At 40.9% G+C, this 20,503-nt stretch overlaps 2 protein-coding genes across 3 annotated transcripts; both read right to left on the bottom strand.

Annotated features, from left to right (window-relative positions):
* Positions 1 to 2,646: 2,646 nt before the first annotated feature.
* Clec5a (C-type lectin domain containing 5A) lies at positions 2,647 to 10,780 on the bottom strand. 2 transcript variants are annotated; one of them, XM_048337957.1, is made up of 6 exons: positions 10,562 to 10,780; positions 9,994 to 10,094; positions 7,277 to 7,333; positions 6,797 to 6,975; positions 3,996 to 4,099; positions 2,647 to 2,820 (listed from the first exon to the last, which is right to left on the bottom strand). In XM_048337957.1, the coding sequence occupies exons 1-6, from the start codon at positions 10,747 to 10,749 to the stop codon at positions 2,709 to 2,711; spliced, it is 741 nt and encodes a 246-aa protein (XP_048193914.1). In that variant the 5' UTR covers positions 10,750 to 10,780; the 3' UTR covers positions 2,647 to 2,708. The 2 variants fall into 2 exon arrangements, with proteins under 2 accessions (XP_048193914.1, XP_048193915.1); XM_048337958.1 differs by having other exon boundaries at positions 9,994 to 10,092; positions 10,559 to 10,780.
* Positions 10,781 to 19,210: 8,430 nt separating this feature from the next.
* Tas2r38 (taste 2 receptor member 38) lies at positions 19,211 to 20,209 on the bottom strand. Its single transcript, XM_048337959.1, has one exon. It carries the CDS (start codon positions 20,207 to 20,209, stop codon positions 19,211 to 19,213), a length of 999 nt encoding a protein of 332 aa, XP_048193916.1.
* Positions 20,210 to 20,503: the final 294 nt, after the last annotated feature.

The following is a 20,503-nucleotide window of genomic DNA, read 5'->3' on the forward strand; positions in this document are numbered from 1 at the left end:
GGCATGTACAGCATTTCGTGAGCTGGGTATCACTGCCCTATTTTATAGACAAGAAAACTGAGACATAGAAGGTGTCTGAAATCTCTACAGTTTCACACAATACATTAGAAACAAAATCAAACTCTAAAACAATAATTTGCTAAAATCTTTTTTTTTTTTTTTTAAAACAAATGATACCTAGTAAAGGACACATGTTAGTCTACTCTTCTAAGGATTCGGAGCTCCTTCTCAGTAGTGGCTTTAAACCTGAATCCACGCAAGCCTTCCACGCCCTCCATCCTCACCAAAGCCCAACTGGCTGCTTTGAGAATTTTACACAAGTATCTTCTCAACTTGGGGGAAATTTGGGCTTTGACCACAGGAATCCCTAGATGTCTCCATTTCCCGACCTCGGACATCTGCAATTATTCTGTCTTCAGACAGGAAGTGTGGCAAATGCAGTTCTCTTTTTATCTAAAGAGGCTATTATTTCCTCTACGTTACCTGGGTTCTAAAGTGTAGCTCTGGTTAGAATTTGATTGGTCTTTTCTCCACCACAAATGATGCCTCTACATTCCTTAATTCTGGCATCGAGGGCTAATATAATGCCAAAGAACTTACCTTTCTACATGGCATTAACCTAATTCAAATATCTACCTCCTTCCAAAACAATTCTTTCTGGTAACTTCCTTCAAGCTAGTTCAAACACTAGTGCAGTATCTCTCTCTCTCTCTCTCTCTCTCTCTCTCTCTCTCTCTCTCTCTCTCTCTCTCTCTCTCTTTCTCTCTTTCTCTTTGCCAGTCCTGGGCCTTGGACTCAGGGCCGGAGTACTGTCCCTGGCTTCTTTTTGCTCAAGGCTAGCACTCTGCCACTTGAGCCACAGTGCTGCTTCTGGCCATTTTCTGTATATGTGGTGCTGGGGAATCGAACCCAGGGCTTCATGTATACAAGGCAAGCGCTCTTGCCACTAGGCCATATCCCCAGCCCAGTATCTCATTTTTAAAAGCTGTAAATGGCCATGCTAATGAGCTAAAAATTTGTAAAACTTAGCAATATAAAGACGAAATTTAGTTTTGTAATAAAAGATACAATTTTCAGTATTCTATTTTGACTAATGATAAACACAATCAATAGTGTGTTTAGAAGCAATACATTGATATTAAAGACAAATGGTAAACCTGTTTACTTAGATGACTAAGTTTTATATAGTCTTATCTATACTTTAAGTCTTGTTACTCAAAACAATCAATGCCTCTTTTTTCTCTCCTAAGGTATGTATGCAGTTGATCTTTACCTCTTGATGCAGATAACAGCCAAGGGATCTGAGACTTCTGTTTCTTTCTTGCCTTTCTTTTTTTTTTTTTTTTTTTTTTTTTGGCCAGTCCTGGGCCTTGGACTCAGGGCCTAAGCACTGTCCCTGGCTTCTTCCCGCTCAAGGCTAGCACTCTGCCTCTTGAGCCACAGCGCCACTTCTGGCCGTTTTCTGTATATGTGGTGCTGGGGAATCGAACCTAGGGCCTCGTGTATCCGAGGCAGGCGCTCTTGCCACTAGGCTATATCCCCAGCCCCTCTTTCTTGCCTTTCTTTTAATGTGGCTAAATGAACCCTTGTTTGTTCTCATGACTTCTATATCCTGGTATCGCTTTCTTCTCTATGCTTGCGCCTTGCTTCCATCCTACATTCCCTTTTATGGCCCTTCTCATTCTCTGCATGTCAGTTTGCTCCACCAGTGGTGCACTAACATGATGCTAACCAGTGCAAGGCCTTTTGAGGTCAAGAGGCATACCCAGTGTCCAAGTCTTTCTAGTGGAATCTTCTGTAATCCCCGAGGTCCCAAAATTGTTTCCCAAATTCCTAAAGTGTATTCAAATAACAGGGTTGGGAAATAAACTGCAGAGGGGAGTGAATTTGCTCACCAAAATTCCAGTTGTGAAGGAGCTACATATGCTACAACAGAATTCCATGCCAGGACAAGAAGATGTTTAGCTTGAGTGTGTTTTTGGGAAAGTGCTGAAGAATAGTTAGCCCCTCTCCCCTTGGACTTTTCAGAGGCATCACTGAGAAGATTCCTGTCCTTTCCAGACCTGCCCTCCATTCCTAAAAAGGATGTCTTTCTTTTCCAAATTCAGCTGTAGGAACTTTCCCCAAGGTCTGGTCTCAGCTTGCAGGGTCTCTTGGGAACAGAAATGGGGTTCCCAGAAGCTGAGATCATCCAACTTTTACCCATGTTGCCTTGTAGATAGTTCTACTATCTGTTCAGTTTGCAGTTTCTCCCTCATAGTATAGTCACATGTCCTGAAGAAGAAACAAACTCTGCCAGAAATGTTCCGCTCTGTAGACACAGACATCATTTCCACACCAACTGTGCTGGCTCCGTGAAAGTGAACCTGTCTTCCAGGGATGACTAGTGTCTAATTCCCCTATGCAGAATACAAAAGCTCAGTTTTCAAACAGGCAAGGACCTCCGCTAGTAAGCAGGTAACAGCCCCTAATGAACTGGACATTCCCTGAGGCTGCAGTGTGACCTTGAGGAACAGCTGGCTCAGGGGTGTTTCCTGGTTGTGTGTACATGAGTATGTGTGTGGAAGGAGTGGTGAATTCACTCCGAGAGCTTTGCCAGAAACCTGAGGAAGATGGGTGCAGTGATCTGATTCCTGGGACTACTCCTAATGGTAACTTTTCTCTTTATTATATCTATTTTTTGTTTTCTTTTTGCACAACTGTGATTCTTAGGGCGTCTTCTCACAGATCCAGCGGTAGCTGATGTCACAGGATGCAGCATCAAACGCCTTTGTCAGGCCTATGGTGGCACAGTTGAAGTTCTGGTTCTGGTTGGTCACACTTAGAGAGGAAAGAAAATGTTTAGGACTCATGATCTCAGTCCCGCCTTTACTGATCGCAGAGTGGGAGTGTGGTGGACCTGCACACAAGGGGCAGCAGGCTGACCATCCTGTCATGCCCTGCTCAATCTAGTTTCTCCAGATCCACCTGTACACCCACTTTTTCCTCTTAACTCTCCCAGGAGTTCCCAGACTCTAGGAGTCGTATATCCTCCAGAAACATCTCATGGTTTCCCTTCCCCAGGTTTTTGTACTCTGTGCATGTATAGAACCAGGAAGACTCCAGCCGGCTTTAGGAAAGAACTTGGTAGAGGTATCTGTTGGCCTTCCCCTATCTCTTTTTCTGTCTGTCTTTCAATCTAACAAGATTCTGGCTTCAAGGGAAAGTAAGCTGATTTCTGCGCTCAGGTGAATAGGGGATCACATATGGTGCTATGGCTTTGGAGCTATGTGAGACTCAACACATTTCAACCTTTCCTCTCAGCAATCTGTCCATTAGATAGCAAGCAAGGAAACACTTCTTAGGTGTCAGGATGGATACGGTGGGAAATTCTGTAAAGTGCTTAGCACAGGGCCCACACTTTTGTAGACATGAATATTAATGTTTTCTTCTCTGTAGGAAAAAGTGGCAGGCTGGAGGGTCCTGATTTGATCTTTGCCTGACTCAGAATTTTAATATGAGCAATGGGACAATTTCTCCCCATGGACTGAGTCACTGGAGATCACACTTGGAAGTTAGAAGCCCACAGATTTTAAAGGAGAGGCAAATTGATCATAATAACTTTTCTTTCACTAAAGGAGCTATATACATAGCTATATATATATATATATATGTATATATTTAGCTATAAATAGGAAAACCTAGAAGCATGTAGGAAGAAAAGGTGATTTTCAGTTTGAAAGATATGAGATGCACAAAAACAACTTGTATGTAAATATGTTTGGGTTTAACTTGGGACAAAATAATTTGTCATATGAATATTCTTACTTATTATGTAAAATGTTTCCTAGTTTTCATAATGAGAAGTTTAGAGCACTTGTGTCTCTGGCAACATGAAAGTTGGAAGGAAAAAGAAAACTGAGCCTAGGCCTTTGAACTGTTTTGGGAGGAATTTCAGGTTTGATCTTTTGACATAAAGCAAGGTTCCCCAGAAATATGTGGGAGGTTTCACATACTTGCCCTTGAACTCAGAGTTGTCAATCCAATGCCATCTTTTCTCTGCCTCATATATTAAGCCAATAAAATACTTCTCAACACCAGCTATCTCCTGAAGGAATGTCTGAAAGTAGAAAGGAAACATCTCAACAATGGTTTCTTCACTGTTGCCCTTGAGTCAATCAGATGATAACCTGATTCTGTGAATAAGGAAAGAGGTTCAGGATAGGAGGCCGGTGGTGTCTATAACAAGTGTCCACAACAGACCCTTGTCTGGGAGAAGATGTTCATTTTGGGGAACAGTACTGGGGATTAAATTTACAGTTCTCCTCTCAATAGGCAAGGCATTCTATGGCTTGAGTTAGGTCCCTCAGTCTCTTTTGATTTCATTATTTTTCAAAGGTTCTCACTTTTTGGCTGGCTGACCTGGACTGTAATCTACTTACATATGCTTTGCACGGAGCTGAAACAACAGGTGCACACCATTCAGCCCTATCTATCTATCTATCTATCTATCTATCTATCTATCTATCTATCTATCTATCTACCTACCTACAGAGAGAGAGAGTGAGAGAGTGTCCTGGGGCTTGAACTCAGAGCCTGAGCACTGTCCCTGAGCTTTTTTGCTCAAGGCCAGCACACTACCACTTGAGCCACAGCGCCACTTCCAGCTTTTTCTGTGTATGTGCTACTGAGGAATCGAACCTGGGGCTTCATGCATGCTAGGCAAGCACTCTACCACTAAGCTACATTTCCAGTCCCCAGATACTTTTTTTTATTGGTTGAGATTAAGTCTCACAACTTTTTGCACTGGCTGGCCTCAAAATGTTATCCTCCTGATCTCAGCCTCCTGAGTGTTGAGGGTTATTACAGGGGTGCACCACCTTACTGGCAAGAACTTCTTAAGCTTTTCAGGCATTCAGGCCATCTGGAAGTCTTGCTAAAACACAGATTGCTTGGCTTCTGGCACAGAAATTCTAACACAGAGCATGAAGTATTTATATTCCTAGCAAATGCTCAGGTCATGCTGGCATGGTCCCCTGGGACTCCACTGAGGTAATGGGGAATGGGGACATACAATGGAAAGCAGGTGATTTCAGAGCGATCTCTTTTGTATTTGGCAGGTATCGCTGTATATCTGTAGGGAAGATTCTCATCATACTAATCTTTACATTCCAAATGAAGTTGAATCAAATGTTAAACTGAGTGTTACATCATTTAACTTCTTTGTGAGGATAGCATGGAAAATGCCATGGGCTAAACTTTGAATTTACCTGAACTTAAGTGATCAAGAGAAGAAAGCAGATCAACAATTTTCTATCTTGTGCCCCTCTTCCTTCTCCTTCTGTTTCTTCTGTTATCTTCTGCCTTGTGCCTTGCTCCTGACTTTTATCTGAAGACATTTTTTTTTCTTCCCTCTAGGGGTACCCAGAAAACCTGTATCATCCCAACTCCTGTCATTGGTTGCTCATCTATTGTCAAAATTCAGAGAAGAAAGCTCTTTGATAAATGCCTCTCAGTCACAGGAGGACATTTTAGAGGAGGAGTGATGGAATGAAGAAGGAGAAATAGGAATAATATATAGCACATTCCTTCATAATGAGCAGGTGCTTGGATTTTTTTTTTTTTTGCCAGTCCTGGGGCTCAGACTCGGCCTGAGCACTGTCCCTGGCTTCTTTTTGCTCACGGCTAGCACTCCACCACTTGAGCCACAGCGCCACTTCTGGCTTTTTCTTTATATGTGGTGCTGAGGAATCGAACCCAGGGCTTCATGTATATGAGGTGAGCACTTTACCCTTAGGCCATACTCCCAGCCCCAGGTGCTTGGATTTGTAGAGACAGCTATAAACAAAATCAATTATGGTCTGTAGTTGATCAGGACATAAGTTTTGAATCAGAATGATGTGAATTCAATTCTGTGTTCCATTATTTAGGTATATAATCTTGACCAATACTTCTCTCTGTGTGTCATAATTCCCTCATTTGTAAAGTATAAATTAACAATACAACCTTAGAATTATTATGGGAAAAAAGGAGATAAAACAACCCTTCTTTTTTTGCAATGGATTTTCTGGAACAAAGCTTCCATGTGACCTGATTCTTTATTTTTCATTAATAATTTTATTAACACACATTTTCTTCTTTATTATGTAAACTGGAATGAAAACATCTGTAATCAGCTCTTGGGTCATTCCAAGTGCTTGCTTTTTAAAGAAATTATTATTTTACTAAGGTTTGAAATCAGGTCCTGTGCTTGTAGGGCGGATACTCTATTACTTGAGCCACACCTCTTTTTTTTTTTTTTTGCTTAAATTATATTTTGCCTAAAATCTCACTTTTGTGTGGGGCCAGATTTAAACTGGGATCTTTTTATTTGTGCCCCCTGTGTAGCTGGAACCACAAGTATGCTTTCTCCACAACCCCTTCCCCCCCAAAATGCTTGGCTTTTTGGTTGGAGGGGGAAGTCTCGGTGAACTTTTGCCTAGACTGGCTTCAAGCCTCAGTCCTCTCTCTCTCTCTGTCTCCCAAGAAGATGGGATTACAGGTGTGCGCCACTGCACCTGGCCATTTCCCGTGTCCTCCCTAGGATACTAGCCATCCACAGTGCCTGATAGGAAAGACCAGGGGTCTGGATTTCTAGCTCAGATGGAGCGAAGGACATGTAGTAGGAATTCTTCCAATCCCAGGTTCAGACCCAGGATCCTGCACTTCCCAGCCAGCCACCTCTCCATTTCTTTCCCCATCTCACATTTCATTCCACCGTGTTGCCCACGGAGCTCAGAAGCGCGGGCCACATCACCGCGCCCTGCCATGCTCTTACCAGTTTCTCGGGTGTGTTAGCAATCGCCAAAGTGGAGTCTTTTGATATGCAGTCATCCTTGCCTACGTTCCAAGGTGATTCCGTGATGGATAAGAAAAAACACCTTCCTAGATTAAAGTCCCAGTCTTTGGGGCAAGCCGGAGAGACGCTTGGTGAACGAGTAGTGTGGGGTGTGCGCCCTGTCATAGAAGAATGGAACATTATTTTAATTATTTTTACAGCTACTTTGTTATATAATCTGCTATTAAAATTTCAGTGATTCAAATTGTTCTTAATCCAGGAAGAAATTCCATCCCGTTTAGTCTGTTTCTCTATCCATGAATTGGAGGGAATAAACTAAAAACTCTTCCTTCATGGCCTCTTTGTGCAAAAAAAAAAAAAGTTTCCTAATAATGGAGGCAATAAGTCAAATCAATAAGTCTATCGAATTCACCATATAAGAAGATGGGGGTGGAGAGCTGTGAAAGTTGGACGCTTTACCTGTTCCATAGCTTCTTGTAGGAACGAGGCTATCACTGCTCCCGAAAATCTGTGAGACTGAAATAAAAAGAAAGCTTAAAGGTTACTTTTTTGTTTTGTTTTTGGCCAGTCCTGGGCCGTCAACTCAGGGCCTGAGCACTGTCCCTGGCTTCCTTTTTGCTCAAGGCTAGCACTCTGCCACTTGAGCCACAGCGCCACTTCTGGCCATTTTCTGTATATGTGGTGCTGAGGAATCGAACCCAGGGCCTCATGTATACAGGCAAGCACTCTTGCCACTAGGCCATATTCCCAGCCCCTAAAGGTTACTTTTGAGTGACTCTAAGGCATAACACACAACCATCAGAGCATAGACTGAGTCATGTGACTATTTGCCCATGACCAGGGAGCTAGAACTTTTCGGATACTTTCTTTCTTTGAAACTTCAAACTACCACACAATTTTCTATGATCAATACCTAATCCTCATTTGTGTCCTCTCTCTCTCTCTTCTCTTTTTTCTCTCTGTCTCTATCTTTCTGGTATGGGGGTAGGTGTGATATACCAAGAGGGAAAAGAGTAAGAAAGAAGAGTAATGGAGGAATTTAGATTCTCAGAAGAGTGCTACTGTATCCCCAAACAGCTGTTGGGAGCATTCATACTCCAGGCACTAGGAAGTATTTTTGCTGTTCTTATATATCTTCTGTCTCAAACCCTCTACAAAAATGTATAATCCTGACAGATATTGGGCGTTCTTCTCATTAGCACTTTTATAGTGCAAAAGATTGTGATTCATTGGGACAGGAGTCAGAACCTAGTGGGTGTTAGCAATGAAGCAATCACATGAACATTCCAGAGATTTCCTATAAGCAGAGAAGAGTCTGTTTAAATACAAATAGGTGATTTGATGGGCTTGCAAGACTGGCCAAAACTCCACTCAACACTCAGTTATTTGCTATTATGGGAAAAGACCACTTTAATTTACCCAGATACAACTTTTAAAAACTTAGACATTAGCATTTTTTAAAAAATTTCCTTAATTCAATGAATCCTTGTTTAATATCCTGCCTTTCATCAGAAACTACTTTGGAACTGAAAGAAACTGATATATATATATATATATAAGCATTCACAAGTATATATGTATATATATACATATACAAATACATACATATATACAATGTATATATATACATATGTGTATATATTTTATGAATATTTTGTTCATATGAATCACTGTACTGGGTTGACATAAAGATTGACAAAGACAGGTCTTTCTCTTAAAGATGTCAAGAATAATTAGTGTTAAAAGAGAAAGTGAGAGAGGAGTCTCAGGGAAGGCCCAAAGGAGGAGTTTAATAGAAGAGCCATATCTATCTATCTATCTATCTATCTATCTATCTATCTATCTATCTATCTATCGTTTATCATCTATTTCTATATCACACATATTTTATTACATTATGCTGTATATTTTATAAAATCATGTTTTTTCTATTCTTCTCTGTATAGTTTGTATATTATATTTTTTGGCATATATACCACTTTAGTACTCTTAGTACAGTGGTTTTTATGCTGCATGGTATCTATATGACCACACTTCAGAGTCTTAGAAGCATATTAACACTAAACTGATTCCACAATCATCCTTATTTCCAGGAAGAAAACTGAGGACCGGGGATTTCACCCAGGAACTCAAGGATAATTTAGTAGCAGCGTTCATATTTTGCATCATGGGTCTGATTGCTAGCACAGCAAAGGAAAAAAAAAAGAAAAGAAGATGAAATTAAAGAAGTTTCACAGAGTCTAGTTGTGATTTCTCTCTATTTACAAAAGTAGACAAAAGAGTTTCTTGGGAAAGAAGATCTTGAGGAAGAGCTCTAGGAATTCCCCTCGTAGAGGCGGGATGGAGTGAGGAAAACAACCTTGTGTAATCATCTGCTCCCTAGCTCCTCATGTGAATGACGCATACTTCCTCCTGCCAAAAACCTATGGGAGAGCAACGAAAGTCAGCTCCAAGTGTGGCTACACAAAGGTTGTGATAACCAAGCCCACAAGGAGTTCTAGGACACTGTGACCCAGCAGGAAACCTTGTGCTCTCTGAGTCAGGTCGGTGGCAACGTGGACATCTTCACTTATTCTCCTGCTGTTTCTTTTCTGCTTTCGTAACTGATGGGCCTTGCACAAGGCAGGCCACGCTTACCCAACTGCTGTGACCTACTCACTCACATTTCCTTCCTCATTTGTTTTCCCTACTGTCTTTGGGGGCTAGAGATTCTACTTTTATTGAATTGCAGTGGAATCCTTTGATACGAAGCTTTCCTCTTACTAGTGAATTCATGGAGATGAATGAGCTTACATGTATAAAATTTAGACTATCTGTCAGATCCTACCCTCAAGTTACCTCTTGTTCATTCATAGCTCAGCTCTTAACATAAGCATATCATTGAACTAGAACTCTCTTTTCAAATCGCAGCAGCAATAAGAAGCCCTGTGGTGTACTTCAGCTCAGATTATCCCAGTAAACCTCAAGAAACAATGTTTTCTAACCACACACTGGGCAGTTGGCCCATTACGTGCACTGGCATCTGGGAAGGGCATTGTTGGTGGCCTCAGGCTATGTCAGTTGACTTCAGGTGAAGAAACCTAGGGCCTCCCCTGTAAGCTCATCCCTTCATTCTGAGTGGAGTCAAAGAGCAAGCCAATGGGGAAATTAGGGTCAGCGATTGCTCAAATACTTACAGTGCAGCAGGAATAAGGTCATTCCAATCACTTTAAGTACCACCACAATAAGCATAGAGATGATCATGTGCCAGTTCATGACGATGAAGATGTGGAATCCTTGGGGGGATCAGGACAGCAGCAGCAGAACTTTGGGACAAAGTTGTTTATCCCCAGCACTCAGCCAACCCTCTTTCTTAGGGTACCTGGGGGAGGGTTTGAAGAGAGATTTGCCCTTGACAAGGGAAAGGAGGTGACCAGACATGTGCAGAATATGGATAGGATTTCATCCTGGCTGAGGGCCTTTCTATTTGGTGGCACTGCGTCTGTCTCCTTCCTTAGCTCTAGGTCTTAGCCTTGCCTTCATCTGGTGGCCTCTAAACTCTTATCTAATAATTAAACTTCCTGTGTTTCTTTTCATGAGCTCTGCTCCCATAGATCTTTGCTTGTAGTATTATCTATACTGACTTTAGCTGTACAAGTCACATTCTTCAATTTGTCAAGGACAGGTGGCAGAACAGGCATCTCTGAAGGTCTTAGCATTGAGGAAGAGCCAAATCTGTGCAGAGGAGACAGACAGACTTACCTGCTCTCTCCTTGGGAGACTGGGCTGGCTTGTTGATGAGGGTCTTCCAGTGACCTAATGGTTGGTACAGTTGGCAGGGGCCGTGCCCTGAGGCAGTTTGACGTTGATAACAGAGTCCTCAGTAGCCAGGTGAAATGACTCTTTTCTGTAACTGGACTTCCTTCTTCACAGCTGCTGTGCCCTGGAAGCATCTCCAAGCAAATGCTTCTGACTGCAGTGCTCTTGGCAAAGAGAGCAGGCGTGGTAAAGAGAGGAAGGGAACCGCTAGCTGGGCAAGAGGAGGTTCCTGTTAGAGGAGTCATAACACAGCACAATGTTTCTAGAAGAATTTGGAAAAGAAAATACCTTGATGTGAGCTTAAGACTTCCTCTGTTAACTCTCCATAGTTCTTAGCACGAAGTTCACAAGGTCTATGCCGCTTCTGTTCTTTCAGCAAGTGCTGTGGAGGGCTTACCACACATTCTTCGAGGCACTTGGGAAATAGGTGCTGGATTTGCAGCTCTCTAGCATGGTCTGCTAACAGCTGCAAACTCGTGTTTCTTCATGTGTTCTTTTTGGACTCACGTCTTCACATGTTGGCCTGGTATGCCCTTATTGCACAAATATATGTAAAATACTGATCATATTGTCTACCCTCTCTCAAGTACATGCGGAAGCTATGCATATAATCTCTACAATCCTCTTACGTATTTAAAATCAACTTTAAAAACTACAGATGCAGTTTTGAAAATATTTTTGATTAGCAGTTAGTCGGATCTGCAAGTGGAATTTATGGAATTAATTTTTCTTTTCTTTTTCTTTCTTTCTTTCTTTTTTTTTTTTTTTTTTTTTTTTTTGCCAGTCCTGGGCCTTGGACTCAGGGCTGAGCACCGTCCCTGGCTTCTTTTTGCTCAAGGCTAGCACTCTGCCACTTGAGCCACAGCGCCACTTCTGGCCGTTTTCTGTATATGTGGTGCTGGGGAATCGAACCCAGGGCTTCATGTATACGAGGCAAGCACTCTTGCCACTAGGCCATATCCCCAGCCCCGGAATTAATTTTTCTTTCACTTAAATTTTTTCTTCCTTAGTGATATAGGATGTAATAGGTCATCTGACCCTCGATGACATCTAGGATTCTATGAAATATGAAAAGAATGCTATGAATTTAAGGTGTTACAACTTCAAACTTTGCAAAGTAGATAAATACTTGTACAAAGAGAGCTTAAAATAGATCCAAGAAACCGAGGACCAGAAGGGCTTTAGCAAAATATATTCCCAAGATTTCCCAAGAGCATTGCTACAACGAGCTGTAAAGATCTGCGATTTAAAGTGATAATTTCCATGTGAAGCTTAAATTTGAAATCACTTTAACAATTTTAACATACGTAAAATTTAAACCATCTGATCAGGTGTTTGTGGCTCACATCTGTGATCCTAGCTACTCAAGAGGTTTGAACTCTCGAGGTTCACAGTTTGAAGCCAGACTAAGTAGAAAAGTCTGAGGGTCTCATCTCCCAAGTAACAAGTAACAAGCTGGGCCAGACACACAGCTTACGTGGTAGAGCTCCAACATAGCAAGCAAGCTGTGCAGGTATGAGGCCCTGAGTTCAAACCCCCTGCCTCCTTAACTGCAAAAAATGAAATGAAACAATACAAACAACCAACAAACACAACCTCCTCTACAAGAACCAAATATATTTCTATGTTTTTGGATACATGTAAGTACTTAATGATGATAAATCAGGAAGATTATCATATGATCTCCTCAAACATTTACCTTTTTAGTACAGGCTCAATAGTTTTGTGCATATGATCATATAAAGTGATAAAATCATATAAAATGAACTCCAAGAAATAGAAACAAGAGATTTTTGTTGTTGTTGTTTTGCCAGTCCTGGGGCTTGAACTCAGAGCCTGAGCACTATCCCTGGCTTCTTTTTGCTCTGCTTTTTTCTATCTATGAGATGGCTGAGGAATGAAACCCAGTGCTTCATGGATACGAGGCAAGTACTCTACCAGTAGGATACATTCCCAGCCCTAAAGTGATCCTGACTTTTTTGTTCCAGAACCCTGTAGGAGAATGAGGATTTTTTTTTTTTTTGGCCAGTCCTGGGCCTTGGACTCAGGACCTGAGCACTGTCCCTGGCTTCTTCCCGCTCAAGGCTAGCACTCTGCCACTTGAGCCACAGCGCCGCTTCTGGCCGTTTTCTGTGTATGTGGTGCTGGGGAATCGAACCTAGGGCCTCGTGTATCCGAGGCAGGCACTCTTGCCACTAGGCTATATCCCCAGCCCCAGAATGAGGATTTTTTAAAAACTTTTTGTGGTTCATTTTTTTTTCTGTTTTTCCCCTTTGGTTGTTGTTTTTGATTTCTGTACCTCTTGTCTTATATATAAGTTTATCTGATTTGGGGAGGGGAAGGGAAACACAGAAATAGTGGGACAAAGGGTGAACCAATTCATCAGTGATACTCACTAAACACTATGTTGGAAATGAACTTTACATCTTGGGGGGAAGGAGGGCCAGGAGGGAAAAAAAACTGGGAGAAAATGAGGGATGGGGTGACAATGTTAAAAAAGAAATGTATTCATTACCTTACTTATGTAACTGTAACCCCTCTGCACATCACCTACAATAAAATAAAGAACATTCAAAGTCTACTCTGCAAGCTATACAGAAATGCCTGATGCATTTTTGGTAGCTATAACCACCTGCTATCTTATAACTTATTCCTTGGATTTAATTGTAGTTTTATACCTTTTGACCAACCTCTCCTAATCTCCGACTTCAAATCCTCTTCTTTTTTTCTTTCTGGAAAACATGATGTTAACCAAGTTGTAACAGCCTTAACCATTTCTCCAAAACTGAAGCCAACTTCCTCTCTCAACTTCCTCATTTTTATTAACGATTGCATCATATTAACAATCCCCACCAAAATCCTATTTGAGTCCTTTTTTTTAAAGATGTCCAGAATAGTTTATTGTTTAAATGCATTAGTCATTCACCTTTTTTGCCCCACAATGATAACAAAGATGTCCATGCAATTGTAACATGGAGGGAGGGTGAAACTGGAAAATGTCTCTATTTTATACCTTATAGTGTTATAAAATTTACCATGCCTCACAAATCCATAGGTCTTGGCTTTATTAACTACTGGTAACCTTTAGCCAAGGATTCTTGGTAAGAATCTTCTGTAGCTCAGAACCTTTACAGTTATCAAGAGTTGAATCCCCCAGAAGGTAAGCTGACAAGACTATTAGGAGAAGTCACCAACCTTTTCTTCTTATCCACAGGTTTCCCTTAGTAAATGGAGAAACTACAGTGCACTGACATTAGCCCTTCTTCCTCAGGCTTATTTGGTGATCAACTCATTAATCGTGAAGAATAGCCCATCATGAAATAATCTTTTATAGGCCCTAAAAAGCAATCTGTTATAGTGCAGTACAAAGCATCAACTAGAAATAAGGTCTAGCTTACATGGAATCTTCTTAAGCATGACTGCTTTTATTTGGAAATAAAAATAGATAGGCATCCAGTCTTGATAAACACATTGGAAAAAACAGAAGAAACAAATAAATATACAAACAGAAACAGTTATTGAGATGTCTCTCATAATGACCAAATCGATTTTATCAACTAAAACAGAGAAAAAAAATAAGAAATGCAGTGGGTAAAAAATAAGAAATGCAGTGGGTATTGATTCCTCCTTCTTTGTCAACACTATATTAAGACACTGAATTAAGATGATGATAACTTTCCTGAAGGTCTCATACCTGTGCCAACTTTTCTATTCCTGCTGTTTTCACCCATGACTAAATTTCTTTGAAATATAAATGGATCCTCCTTCCTTTCATATTAATCCTACACAGTGTTGTTTAAATCTTTGTAAAATCCTTTATTGATTGTGTTCATTTCAGGTTTTCTTATGGTTACTAACAGGAAAAGCCCCAACTCAAATGTGGCTCTGTAATGTGACCTACATCTACCTGCTCCTTCCTCTAACTATTGTCTACATCATTGACTTGAATTCAACAATCCATACAAACATATGGATTCTTAATGAAATAATACTAATCAACCATAGAAATATTTAAAGTAATACATTATGGTCAAGTGAAGTTTATCATGGGAACATATGGTTTGTATAACATTCAAAAACTTAGCAATGTAATTTGTCATGCTAATAAAATAGAGGAGAGAAATAGGAGTACTGTATTAGTAAATGCCTGCATGCTGTCCCTGAGCTTATGGAGTTTCCTGCCTGGGCTGGATTTGAACTTCAATCCTCAGATCTCAGCCTCCTGAGTAGCAAGGATTTCGTACTTAACCCATGAGCACCTAGCTGGGAACTTTTTAATAAAATTCAACACTCATTGATGATAATAGTGCTTAGGCACTTAAGGTAAAAATAATTTTTTTCATAGCCTGATAATTGGAATCTACGAACAGTCACAGCTAACATTATTATACCTAATGATACAATATTGAATATTTTCTCCCCCCAAAAGGAGAAAAAGATCTAGGATATATTCTCACATTAACTCTAAATAGTGTTTATTGGAAATTATTACAAGTAAAAAAACTAAACTTCATCCCTTTGATATCTTTCAAAGTGGATTATATAACCAAATATAAAATTAATTCAAACTGGATTGTATAACATTAATTCAAACTGGACTGTATATCCAGACATAAATATTAAAACTCTTAAAAATTAAGCTGGGCTCTAGTGACTCATGCCTGTAGGCCTAGATACTCAGTAGAAGATTATGGTTTGAAGCTATCCTAAGATGGAAAGTCAGTGAGACTCTTATCTCTAATTAACTACCAAAAAAGTCAGAAGTTCTAGCTTTGAGCAAAAATGCTCAGGAACAATGCCCAGAGTCTGTGTTTAAGCTTCAGGACTGACATACACACATACAAAAAAAAACTTTATTAAAATAAAGAGGAAAAAAATCATGAACTTCTTTTTCATATTGGAGGTAGGAAGATACATCTTGGAATATAAAACACAAATATTAAAGATAAAAACGCAAGTTGAATTTTATTAATGCAGAATTTCTTCTTATAATGTACAATTAAAAAAATGAAAAGGCAAGCCATAGTCTAGGTTAAATTTGCCACAGTATACATCAGAAAAAGAACTTGTTTTAATAATTTCCATATATGTGTATGTCTATACATATATACATCTACATATTTCTACACATATGCATAATTACATCTATATTTTGCATATATATACACACAAACTCCTACAAATCAATAGGCAAACCAGACTTCTATGAAATTGTAAGGCATAAATATACTTATAACTTGGGTATGGATACATGTAAAACATATGCATACAAACCCTAAAATTCAGCAATAAGTAATCCTATAAATCAGCAACAAAAAGACAACTCAGTATAAGCATATAGGCCAACAAATAGTTTCTACTATAAGATATGCAAATGACCAAGCCAAACATGAAATTTTACTACATGTCATTTTCTATAAGGGAATGCAGATTGAAAGCATTTCAGTCCCACTAGAATAACCAAAATTAAGAAGACTGATAACAGGCATGCTAGCATATGGCTATCATTTTATCTACTCAGGAGGCAGAGGTGGGAGGATCATGGGCCTGCACTTGGCCTGGAAAAAGTCAGACTGTATCTGAAAAATAAACTAAAACAAGTAAAATGGCTCAAGTAGTACAGCACTTGCTTGAGGCCCTGAGTTCAAACTCCTGTACCAAACTACTAACAGCACTGAATTGCTGTTGGTGAGAATAAAGAACTACTCTCCTACAGGGTTGATTGGAACAAAAAAGTCAGGATCACTTTGGAAAGCTCTGTAGCATTTTCTTTCTTTTTTTTTTTTTTTTTGCCAGTCCTGGGCCTTGGACTCAGGGCCTGAGCACTGTCCCTGGCTTCTTCCCGCTCAAGGCTAGCACTCTGCCACTTGAGCCACAGCGCCGCTTCTGGCCGTTTTCTGTATATGTGGTGCTGGGGAATCGAACCTAGGGCCTCGTGTATCCAAGGCAGGCACTCTTGCCGCTAGGCTATATCCCCAGCCCCTGTAGCATTTTCTTTTTTAATTTTATTTTTTATTACAGGTAGTTTCTTATCAAGTTAAACTTGTATTACCCTTATGACATAATGTTTTCATTCCTAGGTATTTAACTAAGAGAAACGGAAACTATATCCATGGATGGAAATTGTTTATAAGAAGTTTATTGATATAATAACTCCCAACTCTAAGCAACACGATCCTCAATTGATCCTCAATTGTGAGTATATAAATAGGCTGTGATTTATATAATATTATGTGTGAATCTCCAATATATAATGTTAAAAATAAGTCCATACACACTATCATATGACAAGATTCTCTGCGTCATTTATTATCAGAGAAATGTAAATTAAAAAACACAAGCTACTAAGTCACAACCCTGCCAAAATCCAGACAAAACAAAAAACATTAGCAAGTTTGTACACAACAGAATTTCTTGGTCATTGTGGGAATATAAAACACTTTGGAAGTATGGTGGTTTCTTACAGAATTACACATCCTTTATCATAGGGTGCAGTATCTGATTTACTCAGAATTTACTCAAAGTCCTTGAAAGCTCATGTCCAGAAAACAATCTGCACAAGTCAATCTGAAAAGGCTACATCCTATATAATTCCAACTATATGGCATTATCAAAGAGGGAAACTGCGGCAACAGTGAAAAGATTAGTGGACCAGGCTCTGGTAGCTCACGCCTGTAATCCTAGCTACTCAGGAGGCTGAGATCTGAGGATCGCAGTTTGAAGCTAACCTGGGCAGGAAAATCTATGAGACTATTACCTTCAATTAACCACCAGAAAACCAGAAGTGAGACTGTGGCTCAAACTGGTAGAGTGCTAGCCTTGAGCAAAAGAGCTCAGGAACAGCACTCAGGCCCTGAGTTCAAGCCCCAAGATCACGACCAAAAACAAGAAAAAAGGCTCACGAATCCCAGGAGTTGAGAGAGGGTGGGTGCGATGAATAGGCAGAGCCCGAAAGATTTTTAGGTCAATGAAAATCTCCTATGTTATATCACAGTGGTTACTACATGGTATCATAAATGTACCCAAACTACAACATGTACAACAGGAAGAGAGAACCCCAATTTAAACTGTATGTTCATTAACATGGTAGTAATCATGCCACGTCAGTGCAGGCTTATCACCTGTACACCTGTCCCATTCTGGTGGGCGGCATTGACAATGGAGGAGGCTGTAGCCTAGCTTCGTGCCTTTAAGTTTTATGGGGTTCCTAACACTGTTCTGAAAAATAGTCTTCAAGAAAAGCCATGAATGTAATGAATACCTGTCTAGAGAGAGCTGTAGCAAGAGAGAAAGAAAAGAAGGGTATTCTCCACTGTTGTTTTTCTGGTGCTATTATTCCTCAGAATCCTCTAGGAAAGTGGAATTAAAAGGCAACAAGGAAGTTTGGTGGGAGGGTAGCAGGGCTTCTCACCATGGATTGGATCGTCAGCTTAAAAACTAGGCTGTCTGATTTCTATCCCCAAAGATTTGGTCTTTCCTAGAATATACCCTAAGCATTGTCATTTTAAAAATAAAATTCTTAAGTAACCTAGTCGTACAACCACTGTCTTTTGAGGGAAGCCTGTGGCAATCTCCCTGTCTACAAAGAAAAAGAAGTCAGGTAGAGGTATAAAACTGTAGCCATGGGAACTGAAGAAAAGGCTAATCTGTTGGGGGGAAAACAGAGTAAGAATGAGATGCATCGAGACCCGGTACCTGAAATGAGAAAGCAGTTCTCTAGCTGTACCCATGGCCAGCAGAAGGAATAGCCGGAGTGATGACTTCACTCCGAAGTCTTTCAGTATTTTAATGTCTGGTGTTCAAGTTTCTCTTCTGAACTTTTTAGACATTGTCTTGAGGCAAGTCTGCCTGTGTAATACCTATACAGGAAAACAAAGATGGTATCATCTCCCCTTTTGATTAGGCTTTCCTGCAGGTTCCTTAACTAGATTGACCAGAGCGTGGCTAGAAAAACAGATACCCACTGAGCGCAGATCTATGTCACCTCTTAGGAAGCAGGTGGAAGTCCATTGGGAATCATTGTCTTTTCAGACAAAATGACCCCTATCTGTTGGAGTCACTGGAGTTTTAATGTAATGTCTTTAGAAGCTGGAGCTACGATCATTGTTGTTCTTGGCTTTTCTTTTCAAAGTTTGTTTCCATGCAAAAAGTGTGTCATTTGAAAATGGTATCATTTCCATAGTAGCAAGTATTTTTCAACTATTATAAAAAGCACAGTTTGGACAACGAGCTTAGTACCCATGTTAAAAGCCAGCCATATTCTCTTGAGATTTAGAGATGACTTCAGAAGTGGTGATTTCTCAGGGTTTAGCTCATACTGAGCAATAGTAATAAACCATAGTGTAGCAGGGGTTTACACTGCACACCTCCTCTTTCTAATTTGCTCGTTATCCCAAACTAACCCAAGGAACCAAGGCTAGTGTACTTGTCCAGCTCACTTCAAGAGCTTTAATTATTACATTCTTCCATGAGCAAAACAACTGTTATCGAGCACACAGACTTCCAGTTCAGTATTGAAAAAGAAATTGGAACGCTGAAGAATCAGAAGGTTATTCCTGAACAGCAGAGGCATATCCACGATGGCCCCACTTGACCTCAGCAAAGCATCTTGGGGCCTGCCTTGTGGGGGGTCCTTCCCCTGCGGCTGCTCTGAGCCCAGAGGAGAATGGCCTTTCCTGCCCTCCGCAGCTTGGCATTGCCCGAGATGAGGACGGCTGCATGGCCACAGGGGCAGGCCGCCATCACAGCTATACAAACCATCACCCCAACCTTGCTGCGCCACAGTATCAGCAGAGGTATGGAGATGAGGGCAGCACAGAAGGACAGCACGTAGGAGCAGAGAAAGGAGACCAGCGACACGAGGGCTTTGACGTGGGCCTCCAGGCTGGGGTCCCCAGAGTCTTTGGTTTGTGACTTCATTGTCCTCATGTGACTTCCCAGGGAGAAAATCAGCAACCCGGAGGAAACCAGGAAAGATACGAAAGGGGGGACAGACATCACATTGCAGAAGATAAAGGAGTAAAAGAATTGGAGTTTCGAAACATGCAAATCGAAGTGTGTATCGTTCAGGGGTGACCCCGCTGTGAGGATGAAGTGAGATCTGCCAAAAAAGTCCCACAGGCAGAGGCAAGCACAGCTGCAGGAGAAAAGCATCGCCCCCAGGAGAATCTGTGAGATCCTCCTGGAGACCCAACTTGTCAAGCAGAGCAAGAAGGGCTGAGAGAAACGAGCGATCTGAGAGCAGTAGAGGAGGCTGAGGCAGGCGGCGAACCAGAAGCTGACTTGGTTCACGATCATCCACAGCATGAGGATGGCTTGGTAGTCGTAGCTCAGTGGGTGTTGGATCTTCTGGAAGCAGACGAGCTGAATGGCATCCAGAAACAGCAGCCCATGCAGGAAAAGCCGCGTGATGCTAAGGCAGAGTAGCACAAGGTCGCAGTTGCTCAGTGGCTGCTTCTTCACCACATCCCAAAGATTCACCAAGAAAATGAACGTATTGGTCAGGATCCCCACTGCAAACTCCAGAAAGGAAAGAAACAAAAACACAGTCTTGGCTTCAAAGGACACCGTTAAGGATGGAGTCAGGGTCAACATGATCCTTCTTCTCCAGTTGACTAATCTATTTAAGACTCAAGACACCATCCGGTAGGCAAAGGCAAGAGAAGCTTTGGAACCAGGACCTTCCTTTTCAGACATTCAGCTCTTGCCCCAGCTTGGCCCCAAGAAGGTTACAAAAAAGGCCCTGGCAGGAGCTTAGAGAGATGTTGCTTGAGAATATCTCTTGGATACACATGAAAGCTCATCACAAGAATAGATGACAGAAGGTTTTACCTCTTGGGTGATGCAGAAGCTTTTAATAAAGCCAGTGTCCACTTCCATGGCTTTAGA

This window comes from Perognathus longimembris, chromosome 2 (genome assembly GCF_023159225.1).
Source record: "Perognathus longimembris pacificus isolate PPM17 chromosome 2, ASM2315922v1, whole genome shotgun sequence".
Lineage (NCBI taxonomy): Eukaryota > Metazoa > Chordata > Mammalia > Rodentia > Heteromyidae > Perognathus > Perognathus longimembris.

What these genes read in the sequence shown, in the direction of transcription:
- Clec5a (XM_048337957.1), bottom strand. Translation starts at nt 10,749, where the DNA reads ATGCTTCCAGGGCACAGCAGCTGTGAAGAAGGAAGTCCAGTTACAGAA. An exon ending in CCAGTCTCCCAAGGAGAGAG is followed by an intron (nt 10,095 to 10,561) that starts CAGGTAAGTCTG and finishes CTGATCCCCCCA; the next exon opens with AGGATTCCACATCTTCATCG. An exon ending in CTAACACACCCGAGAAACTG is followed by an intron (nt 4,100 to 6,796) that starts GTAAGAGCATGG and finishes TTCTACTTTCAG; the next exon opens with ACATTCCTTCAGGAGATAGC.
- Tas2r38 (XM_048337959.1), bottom strand. Translation starts at nt 20,209, where the DNA reads ATGTTGACCCTGACTCCATCCTTAACGGTGTCCTTTGAAGCCAAGACT.